The following is an 11113-nucleotide window of genomic DNA, read 5'->3' on the forward strand; positions in this document are numbered from 1 at the left end:
CCACTGTGTGCCAGTCAGGCACTGTACCAAGCATTGGAGACACCACTGTGAGTGAAACCAGAGGTGTTCCTCTGCTGAGGAGTTTATGGCTGTGACTGAAGAATGGAGGAAAAGGGGAATTCTTTCATGGTTTTTGAGTTTGAAAAGCCAGCCCCTGAGGGCACAGAAAGGATTCAGGGCATTTGACTCTGCAGGAAATATTACAGGTAAGAACTTGATCTCAGAGTCCTCCCTACTCCCCCCAGTCTCAACCTCTGCACTGAGGAAGTACAGAATACTAGGCTGGGAAGGGAGACACGGTAGGAAGGGTATATATGCATAGCTGTTGCTGAGTCCCTGAGAAAGGAATGCTATGCCCTGCTCCGTTGGCCAGTAATATAGAAGAAGCTTCATTTCCCGGGTAGATTTAGTGGCCAACTGTGTGGACAAATGACTGCAGAAGGAATAAAGATAGGGACTATATAAAATAGAGTCACTTTAACTGCTAAAATAATTAGCATTATGAAGGGTGAGGCATGAGAAAAGGCTCAATTCTTGTTCTAACTAGCCTGGGAATGTAAACGTTTTGAACCTTGCAGTTCTGCGTCAATACTAGGGTATACATCTGGAAATATGTAAGAACTCCAGACAGTCCTCTGAGTGCGCCTTGAATACCCAGACCATCAATGTGACCAGAACTTCTGGCACTCATCTTCTAGACCACCTGGCATCCATCGTCCAGACTTCATGACATCTGAACGAATCATAGGACTGATAATTCTCAAGAATGTACTTTTTACTGTGAGAACTATTAACTATTCTTTCTTCTTTGGCACACTTCTGGGGGTTTTGCTTAGCTATGTTCCCAGATTGCAAACTCTAAGACCCTTTAATTAATCTATATCATTTATTTCTAGCAAAGCCTCTCGACTCTTTGAGTTCATTCCACATGACAGAGGATCAGGCTGGATAATGCAGCTCAAACAACTGACACTGAGGATTAGATGAATCCTTCCCCTCTCCCGACTGTGGCCCTATGTTAATTTTCTGAAAGGTGTGTACATCATGAATCAAGGATAGTAAACACCCTGAACTGTCTGAGATCGTTTCTACGTTTCTACGACTGGACTGCATAGAAAAGAGAGTTGAAAAGAAATTAACCAGTCATAAGGGGGAAAAGTTACATTTCTTGCACAGGAAAGTCTGTGGCCTGAGATTGGTAATCCTACAAATCAGAAACAATCTCACAAGCAAGGGCAAAGTTGCAAATGTTAGGCTGGAAGGTGGGATCCTGGATGCTACCAGAGCCTGTTGGGGAAGAACTGTTAGCTGAGGCAGGGAGTGATGAGGGTCCAGAGCAAGATAGAAGCGTGGACAAACATCTGAAGGAAAGAAACAACTGCAAGAGGTGACAGACTAGTTGTTACTCCTGTGCATAGAATCTGGGAAGAAGACACAATTAGAAGGCTGATTCAGGTGGGATGGTGGGGTGGAAAGGGTTTAGAGGGTTGAGTTTCAGGAACTGCTTTAACATCAAAGGGGAGCTTTCCCCGGGCAGCCAAAGTGATTAAGGTAGCAACTTGGATCCAAAAAAAAAAAAGGAAAAAGTACACTCTGTTACTTCATTGAATCCCCACACCTACTATTATGAATTTTTAAAAAGACTTTATTTATGGTTAGAGAGAAGGGGAAAGGAAGGAGAAAGAGGGAGAGAAACATCATTGTGTGGTTGCCTCTCATGCACTCCTCTGCCCCTGCCCCCGCACTGAGTATCCAGGTCACAACCCAGGCATGTGCCCAGACTGGGAATTGAACCAGTGACCTTCCAGATCACAGTCTGGCACTCAACCCACTGAGCCACACCAGCCAGAGCGACTATTAAGACTTTTCATAGTAGAAAGAACTGAGACTCAGAAAGATGAACCGACGTGCCTAGAATTGCAAAGCAGTGAAGGAATCGCCTCATTCCACATTCCTGCCACGCCCCACCAAAGGCCGCCCGATTTTTGTAGAAGTGGGCTATGGGAGTATATTTTTCCTTCTCCACCATCGAATGAACATTTGGGAGCCAAATGCAGAGTTCGGATGTGGAACTGTTCTCAGAGAGAGCAGATGCACTTCCCCAGCGCTGTGTGGCTCTAACTGCTCCAACACTTCTTCCCTTTGTGACTTTTTTAGCGCGAAAAGTTTCTTAAAATACTAAGGGCTCTTGAGCGCCCCTCCGTTGGAACAATGCCCAGGAGGCACTACGGCGGTGGTCTTAAAACTACATCACCCGAAATACCTAGGGGCTGGAGAGGCGGATAGGCTTGGACACCGAATTCAAAGACCCAGTTTACCCACTCTACAGGCCAGGTATGGTCACATCTTTCTCTCTTCCCGCCAGAGACTTCCGTTCCCAGCTCGGTCTTCCAATCCCACTATTCTCCCGGTGGAAAAGCTTGCGGGGGTACGGGGGCGGGGGGAGTGTGGAAATCAAAAGTGGGGCGCATGCGCAATAGAGCACCCACTTTGGGAGGGAGGCAGTGGCCTGAACTACGGCACATTCCCCCTTGCGCGTGCGCAGAGGATAAAACACCGCCCGGGGACTGAGGCTAGGGTTTGGTGGCGCGTTTTAGCGAAGTCACACGTGAAGAGTAGCAGTGGCCGAAGACTGGTGAGTGCGAGCCAAAACTGGAGCTCGGGGGCAGGCGGGAGAAGGAGGTGTCAGCCACTGCAGGCGGGGCCGGGGTGGAGCCGCGAGGCCGGGAGAGCACGGCTGGGGAGGGGTCGGACTTCGCGCGGCGGGAAAGGCAGCTGGGGACCCGGATCCTCGTTGCTATGCAACAGGGGGCGTCGTTACTAGGTAACAGGAGGCGCTTTTTTTCCCGGGAGCAAAGGGTTCGTAGTTGTGCTCAGAAGTCCTAAGGAGGTGCTGCGGCGCGGTGCCGCAGCTGCGGTCAGGGTGGGGAAAGAGGCCAGCTCTGGTCATCTAGTCCCCGACCCCCACTCCATGGCCCAGCCTCCTGTGACCTCGCTCCGAGCCCTTTAGGGTACCCCGAACCTATGGGCCGCGCGGGGTCCCCTGCCAGAGTCGCCACCCAGCAAGGGCTTGGCAGGGGACACGCTGTTCGAAATAGCGCATGCCACTGACACCCTGTCTCCGAGAGGCTGGGCCCTAGGGAGGGGCTCATATGGCTGGGAAGCTGCCCCTTTGCCTGTCGCCCTGCCCCCAAACAGTTGGCTGGGAAGCAGCTGTCAGGGGGTTAGCGGGGACTGCCCCCACCTGCCAGGACGCTGACTTCATTCCCCGCAGTAGCAGCTTCGCCCAGTCTAAGAGCTTCCTTACAACACAGCTGCCCTTCTTGGGTGACCGCTGCAGATTTGGATCAACTTTAACATAAGACCATCTCCCCCTCCTCTCCAGAGCTCTCCGTTATTATCCTTTCGGCTTCTTTGGGGAGGCTTCTAATATTCATTTAACAAGCATGAATTCATCATCGTTCTATTCTAGGTGCTGGGGATTCCAAAAAAAGTTAGCTGTCAAGTCTGACCCGGAGGCAGGCATATAAACTGCTAAATTCTGCTACAATGTAATGAGTGGTATATTGGCAGGTTGTGTACTGCAACATTTCTATAGATGCTTACAGTGTACAAAGTTCTTACAGAAACATGTTAACTTGCAATAACTCTTAACCCTGCTTAACCCCGTTTCACACCAGAGGAGACTGAAACTCAGCTAAAGGAATGGGCATAAGGTAGTGACTTCTAATTTGTGGTAGGTCGAGCCCCGGGACCAAAATTAAGGGTCCTTTGTACACTGCTACACTTCCCGGGCTTTACCTAGAGTATACTTTTCCCTGTACTACTGCTTATGGTTATATGCCTCAGAAATCCCTGAGAGTTCTCAAAACGAAAGTCTAAGCCTTCTCTGGGAGAATCTGAAATCACTGGCCCTGGTGGGGCAGACATCCTGATGGTGGACCAGAGTTGGGAATCACTGCTCCGTAGGGGCGGCTCTGAACAATGATGGGGGAAATCAGGGCCAGCAGAGGGCACTAGGTCAGCTGCCCCTCCTCCCACGTCGTGATTCATGTAGTGAAAGGAAACTAAGCAGAGGAAGGAGCTTTGGCATGGGGTGTGTGGACCGCCCCACCCTGCTCTCTTAGCAAACCACACCTAAACATATAGTGGCTTCTCACTACCACAGTTAAAGGAAGCAGTTTTCCATGCTCAGCCGGGTTTTCCTGGACCTGCCTAGGCCATATTGCAGCTGCCTGAGCCACAGTTGGAAGGTCTAGTCCCAATTTTTTGCTGTCCTCATACCTCTTGATACAAAACCATGACCTGTAAACCCAGCAGGTGGGTCATCTCCTGGTGTGTAGTCTCATGCTGGGAGTCTGGATGTCCTCTCACCTTGAGCTTGTTGATACTGGGGAGGAGTATAATTGCCGAGGACAGGGACTAGGTCTTATGGAGCCAAGCGTGGGGTGTGAAATGAACAAAAGGGCAAGATTTAGATATTGGGTTCTGCAGTCAAGTCCCAGTTCTGCTGTGTGAGCTGGAACAAATCACTTGACCTCTTTAAGCCATAGTTTTCTGAGTAAAATATGGAGAGTAGCAATGCCTTATAAGATTGTTCTAAGCATTACATGAAGTGGTGAAATAACAAGCACTTTGTAAATTACAAAGCAGCATACACAATGTATATGTGTATACACACACAGTTTCTTATCTTGAGTGTGTGCTATTTGAGGCTAGGCATTGCAGGAGGTGAAGACACTTAAGACATACTTTCTTTCAGAGCTTGAGACTTCTTCTGCTCTTCACCAAGGCTTCTTTTTAGTAAAAGCATTTGATTGGGCTGCAGTGAGGAGGCATAATGGTGACGGGTCAGATTCTTGCTGCCTGGGATTAATGTGGAAGAAGAGAGAAAGGCTCTTGTTAAAGAAAACAGTTTGAAGAAACAGACCAGCCAGTAAGCTGCACTCTTATCTGCAAAGGGCACACTCCACAATTCTGTTAGATTAGGTTTCCAGTGCACTTCAGAAGGTCAGCTGGCAGGGCAATACCAGCCTCACTGGGGAGGGCTTATTTCAAGGTCCCCTAGCTCCCCTCAACTGGGTCTGGTGGCCGCTTGACAGTGGAGGCTAGAGCAGAACTCAGCAGGCTGCTATAGCGGGGGGGGGGGGGGGGGGCCCACGGACAAGAAACCCGGCCCGCTAGAAAGTGGNCGCAGCTCATCTCACCCTGACCTTCTAGAATGGAGGAGGTGGCATCTGATTCCTGCTGGTGGAGGTCCTTGGATCTAGAATCCAACCCAATATAGCAACCCTGCTCTTTAAGTCTCCGGTGTGGTTATGACCCAGATAGCCCAGAAACTGACCTGTGCTTTCTTCATCTCCAGCCACGGGTAGGCAGGAACCATCTGGTTCTTCATTTGTGCCAAAAAGAGTAGGCGGCTTCCCAGCCCGGGGTCGTTCCACATGAATTGCATGTTTCCTAGCCCTGCTTGATCCTACGGGTCTCAGGGGAGACGTAGAGCAGCTGTTTCAAGGCCAGAAAATGCCCGAATGCGATATTTTTATAAATAACCCTTTCTCCAACACGCGCCCTTCCCTTTCCTCCATTCTGCTGGCTCTGATTTCTGGCCAGCTCTCTGAGTGCCCTGGTAGCTGCAGGAACTTCAAGCACTGACTGCTCCCACCTCAGAGGTAGGACTTACCCTCCGATCACAAGGTCTGAATCATGGAAGCTCCCTGGAGCTACAGGTTCCTGTCTGAGCCTGGAAGAGAAGAGGGTATTTGCTGCGGCCGGTTGCCATTCTTCAAGCATGGTCACAAACAGAAGTTGGGATTGAAAACCTTTCTTGGCTGATCCTCAGCTGCTTCAACAAGTTGGAACTTGCTGGGCCTTAGCTCGTCCATGGCGTAGCGTCATGCAGTAGACGACACCAGAGCACAAGACACAGAGTGGTTGGGTGAATTGTCGCCGGTAATTCACGGAGATGATTGGGAGATGCCAAATTCCTTTTAGCTCACAGAGCATCTGTGGTGTGACTTTCTAAAGCACTTCTGAGACTAACATTGGAGACTGTCCGGCAGGGTAGTGTATGCAGGGGGTCTGATGTGAGGCACACCTGGGTTCAAATCCTAGCCTTTCCACTTGTGTCTTATCCTCCCTTGGTTTCTTCATCAGTCAAATGGGATAATAACAATACCTACATGATGGGTTGTTAAGAGGATTAAATGAGATAAGTGGTACATGGTTAGCTTTTTATTAATAATAATGTCCTTCTGTAAAGGTTGTGCTTTGCAACCCTTTGCCTACATTGTGGGCTGGAGAGTTGAGTCCCTTCTGAGTCTTCGGGTCTCAGCTTGCACAGTGGAGTCGCCTGTGGGGCTTCTTCAGGCCTAATCCTAGGCTGCATCCAGACAGCGACCTCGGAGCTTCTGGGTGTGGGGCAGCGGAAACAGTCCTCTGTGGAGCTCCCACAGGGTTCCAGTGAGCGGCCACCGTGGAGACCTGCTCCCTTGCCTTCACTCCAGCGAGTGTGCAATTTGGGAGCAGAAGCTTGGGTTCAATTCCTGGCCTTTCTAACTTCGCCCCGTGACCTAACTCCTGTCTCAGTTTCTCCTCATCTGTCCCAGTAAGGGTGAGGAGGATGACACCCACCTCACAGACTTGGTTCTGCAGAGCAGGTGGCATACGTGCACTTACCTTCTTCTTGTTTGAGCACGGAACTGAGCACTTTTCTTTATATTGTTGTACAGTGGTAATCCTATTTGTGTGCTATTTTTAAGTTGTTTTTTGTATTAACTTTATTGAAAGTAGATTATACACCCCTTGGAGACAAAGCCTTGTGTATATATATATATATATATATATATATATATATATATTATTTTTAGAGAGAGGGGAAGGGAGGGGAAAAGAGAGGGAGAGAAACATCAATGTGTGGTTGCCTCTCACGTGGCCCCCACTGGGGACCTGGCCCGCAACCCAGGCATGTGCCCTGACTGGTACTCGAACTGGAGACCCTTTGGTTCACAGCCCGTGCTCAATCCACTGAGCCACACCAGCCAGGGCAATTTTTTTAATGCCCAGAGCACCTAAGACACAGAGACAGGCCTTCAGACTTTTGTCAGCCTTTAAAAAAATTCTTTTTAATTTATGGGTTTGAGAGAGGGAGAGAGAAACATCAGGTTCTTGTTCCACTTATGTATGCATTCGTTGATTGCTTATATGTGCCCTGACTAGAGATTGAACTGGCAACCCTGGCATGCCAGGGTGACGTTCTAACTAACTAAACTACCTGGCCTTCAGATTTTTAGAACTGCAGTAAACACTAGAGATCTTCTCATCCACCCCAGGGTACTGAGTGATCCTCACTGGGTAATTAGTGTGCAAGTGGTAAAGGATGTAAAAGAGGAATCCTTGAATCAGGTGGCAGTGCCCAGCCGAAGTGGAGAAGTTTCAGTTCTGCCTTTCTCAACTCACTGGGCCGGGGTGCAGGGGGTGCCGGGCAGGTCACGGCTGGGACCAGGTCATGGCTGGGACGGTGGGTTTCTGTGCCATTCTGGCTCTCTGCTCACCCTGTGCTTCTCTCCCTACAGACCCAGCATGGCAGGCTCAAGTAGCACTTGGCCATCTGGCAGGAGTCTTTTTAAAGTCATTCCGATGGTCCTAGTGGCCCTTGTCCTCCTCCACGCAGCGTCGTCTGAGTCCCCTCAGGACTTTGTGCCACCCGGCCAGCAGAAGAAGGAGGTCCCGCTTGATCTCTTGAGCCAGACAGGACGGTCCGTGCGGAGAACGCTGGATGCCTGGGTTGGCCCAGAGACCATGCACCTGGTTTCTGAGGTAAGGGAGGCGGTCCCAGCTGTGACCGCGTGCACTGACAGAGCTGAGGGAGGAGACGTCGTTGGCAGCCCCCCCCCCCCCCCCCCGCCCCGTCTTGGCTCTATATCTTCTGTGGGTCAGGATCCCCAGTGCAGAGAGCCCCAAATTCTACAAAAGGAAGCAGTGTGCACTCCCATTGTTCAAATTCTACCCTGAGGCCCTTAGCTCCACCCCCTCTCTCCCTTGTTCCTGTCCCTTCTTGCCAGAAAGGCTGGGAAATGAGTCATTTTTACAAACCCATGTCAGTGGGTGCCTGTAGAGCCTGCCTTTAGTCTACATTTGACCTAAAGTCTTAAGTTGGCAAAATAGTCTTTCCTCACCGGTAGAGGTTGGGCAGGGCTGACTCAGGGCCTTAAAGCAGGCTGTCTGTGCTGCCCAGCGGCGCCCCAAACACGGCGTCACGTACTTTGATAGACCGCACTACATGGCCCAGAGGATAGTTGATAACATCCCGGATAGAGGAGAGCTAGCTGACTCCTTCTTCACTGAACATCCAGCCCTTGACAGCTGTTACTCCACGCACCTTCATGATTCCCCGGGAGGCTAGAAGGACCCTAGTTTCACAGGGCGACTACAACGGGGGGTTGACGATTCCCCCACCCACACACACCTACTGCCACCAGCAAAGTGTTCAAGCAAGTCAGTTGACTTAGGGCCCCAGATGTCCTGGGTCCTAGTTCAGGAAGGAGAGGTGGCCTGCTGTCCATCCCTGTGCACTGCGGAAGGGGCCCCTCAGCCAGGCCCGGGCAGGCCAGCCTCTGGCTGAGTGGCAGTGGGAGCCGCTCCTGCCGGGCCTCGCCTGTGCAGTGGTGGGAGGCCTGCAGGAGAAGAGCCTCATTCGTTATGGGTCCATCTCCGCACTGCTCTTTCCACAGACCGTGTCCCAGGTGATGGGCGTCGTCTCCTCAGCCATCTCTGTGGGCTTCTTCGCTCTGTCTGGGATCTTCGCACAGCTGCTGAATGCCTTGGGACTCGAGGGTGAGTGGCAGGTCATAGCTGGCCAGGTCAGCTGAGCTTAGCGTATCACTTCCTGTTTGTGGGAGTTTGTCTTTTCTGAGTTAGTCCCCAGCCTCCTGGCACCTCCCAGGTTTCCCCAGAGGCCAGCAGAAGAGCAGGCCCAAAACTGCCACCACCTACCAGGTGTTAGCTTCACATCAGGAGACGCATCATGCTAAGCCATAGTATCTCATTTAACTTGCCCACAGCCCAGAGAATGATTTCCATGTTGTAGACGAAAAAGGTTCAACCCAGGGAAGTAATCTACCCACGGCTGGCAGGAACCAGAGCCAAGAGATTCAGGCTCCCATCTCTGTGACCCTATGGGAAAGGATTTTTATTTCCTTTGAGGGCAGTGTGTGGAGGGGGATTAACTCCTCCCTTTCTTTGGGTTTTAACTTTTCCTTCCCCTACTGGCCCTTCACCACTCCAGGTTGGCTAATTCTGTGATTCTTTTCCTTCCAGGAGATCACCTCACCCAGGGACTGAAGCTCAGCCCCAGCCAGGTCCAGACCTTCCTGCTGTGGGGAGGGGCGGCCCTGGTCATCTACTGGCTTCTGTCCCTCATCCTCGGCTTGCTCCTGGCCTTGTTGGGGCGGATCCTGTGGGGCCTGAAGCTTGTCCTCTTCCTGGTCGGCTTTGTGGCCCTGGTGAGGTCGGTGCCCGACCCTTCCACCAGGGCCTTGCTCCTCCTGGCCTTGCTGACCCTTTACGCTTTGCTGAGCCGGCTCACTGGCAGCCGGGCCTCGGGGGCCCAGCTGGAGGCCAAGATTCGGGCGCTGGAGCGCCAGGTGGAGGAGATGCGCTGGCGGCAGAGGCGAGCAGCCAAGGGGACCCGGGGCTTGGAAGAGGAGTGAGAAGGACGCCTGACAATGCCACCTTCGTCATACCAAAGAGCTGAGCTGCTTCTGGGCCGCTGGACCTCCTTCCAGCCCCGCGCCCCTCTCTTGCCCTGTCTCTGAACCCTCAGAACTTTGATCTCTGCACCAGACCCCCTAACTGAGAGGGAGGATGACCATTCCCCCTGCTGGTCTCCTGTCTGGGGTTGGTTGTTCTCTTACCGCTTTCTCGACCCACCCCCACCCACCTGCCACCTGTCTCAGCCAGGGCAGCTTGGAGAGCAGCCTCCCCACTTCCCCCAGCTTTTGCATCTGTTCTCAGCAAACGTCACTACCACTGGCCGCCTGTGATTCTGCCACCACCTTGCCTTCTTGCTGTTGCTGTTGCTCTCCAGTCCTCCTCTTGCCTGTCTTTTGCCGAGTTCCAACCCCCTTCCTGTTTGTCTCCTTCCAGCCCTGTGCTCCAACCAAACCACTGTCCCTCAAGGCCTGCTCCTGTCCCCTTCATTGCCCAGCATGGGAAAGAGGCAGGGTATGTGGGACTTGAGGGGAAGAGAAATGGGGATGTCCCCCATGGGGCTGGGGGCAAGAAGTACATTGAGTCTGTTACAAGTGCCTTAATCCAAGCCGGCGGGCCGTCTGCCCGCCCGCTGCTCTGCTGCATATAAGGAAGCACGCTGTGGCCGCTCCGTGTCAGGAAGAGAGTGGTTCCTCTCGGGACCTTGATTCCCCTTCAGCCAAAGCAAAAGGTGACTGCTTTGCGGGCTGTGCCTGCACACAGTCCGTGTGGTGGCTGTCAGATCCCTTGTGGGAATTTCAGGGACCTGAGGAGGAAGGAGGACTCCTCCTTGTCTGCAAAGCTCCAGGCGGGTCTCCATCTCTGTCTCCACTCACTGCCACCAAGGAGTCGCTGACCAGGGCCCATTCCAGTGGCCTGGGAGGATCACGGAGCAGATAACCAGAAGTGGCACCACAGCCCTTTCCCCTCGCACGCTCTGCAGGGAGCAGGGGGTGCCCACCGACCCCGCTCCACCAGGGTTCTCCCGGAGGTGGGCACCCTCTGCCGGGGCCGGGCACCTGACCCACATGACAGCAAGAGGGAATAAATGCCCAGCTCTCACTGTTGAGGCCCAACGTGGAATCACAGCTGCAGTGACATGTATTTTTATCAGCGCTTGGTTGGTTCTAAATAAAGTGCTCGCTGTTTTATTATCTTGTTCTGTGTAACACGGATGACTCAAAGTCTGGGCTGCTTAAATTTCACCCTCTACAGCTAAACCCATTTCTGCGGAGCCCCACAGCTTTCTCAACTTCTCTTGGCAGGGGCAGTGCCAAGCTGGTAGGAAGGGAAGGGGGTGGGGGCAGGAAGCGGGACTCTACCAGGTGCCTTTCCCTCCAGGACCATGAGGAATGGGGGAGGC

General features: G+C 52.2%; 1 protein-coding gene and 1 long non-coding RNA gene across 3 annotated transcripts; one reads left to right on the plus strand and one right to left on the minus strand.

Moving 5' to 3' along the window:
• The first annotated feature begins 2497 nt into the window (after positions 1–2497).
• On the plus strand, positions 2498–10915 carry TMEM109 (transmembrane protein 109). Of its 2 annotated transcripts, none has more exons than XM_037060493.1 (4): positions 2498–2635; positions 7575–7818; positions 8733–8835; positions 9319–10915. In XM_037060493.1, the coding sequence occupies exons 2-4, from the start codon at positions 7582–7584 to the stop codon at positions 9708–9710; spliced, it is 732 nt and encodes a 243-aa protein (XP_036916388.1). In that variant the 5' UTR covers positions 2498–2635; positions 7575–7581; the 3' UTR covers positions 9711–10915. The 2 variants fall into 2 exon arrangements, with proteins under 2 accessions (XP_036916388.1, XP_036916389.1); XM_037060494.1 differs by lacking the exon at positions 2498–2635 and adding an exon at positions 2802–2824.
• On the minus strand, positions 4792–5970 carry LOC118996894 (uncharacterized). The gene is made up of 3 exons (XR_005068571.1): positions 5684–5970; positions 5345–5476; positions 4792–4866 (listed from the first exon to the last, which is right to left on the minus strand). It is a non-coding gene; the product is annotated as an uncharacterized LOC118996894 (long non-coding RNA).
• Positions 10916–11113: the final 198 nt, after the last annotated feature.

Source organism: Sturnira hondurensis, unplaced genomic scaffold (genome assembly GCF_014824575.4).
Source record: "Sturnira hondurensis isolate 20B ecotype Veracruz unplaced genomic scaffold, ASM1482457v3 Scaffold0011880, whole genome shotgun sequence".
Taxonomy (NCBI): Eukaryota; Metazoa; Chordata; class Mammalia; order Chiroptera; family Phyllostomidae; genus Sturnira; species Sturnira hondurensis.

What these genes read in the sequence shown, in the direction of transcription:
- TMEM109 (XM_037060493.1), top strand. Translation starts at nt 7,582, where the DNA reads ATGGCAGGCTCAAGTAGCACTTGGCCATCTGGCAGGAGTCTTTTTAAA. An exon ending in CCATGCACCTGGTTTCTGAG is followed by an intron (nt 7,819 to 8,732) that starts GTAAGGGAGGCG and finishes CTCTTTCCACAG; the next exon opens with ACCGTGTCCCAGGTGATGGG. An exon ending in GAATGCCTTGGGACTCGAGG is followed by an intron (nt 8,836 to 9,318) that starts GTGAGTGGCAGG and finishes TTTTCCTTCCAG; the next exon opens with GAGATCACCTCACCCAGGGA.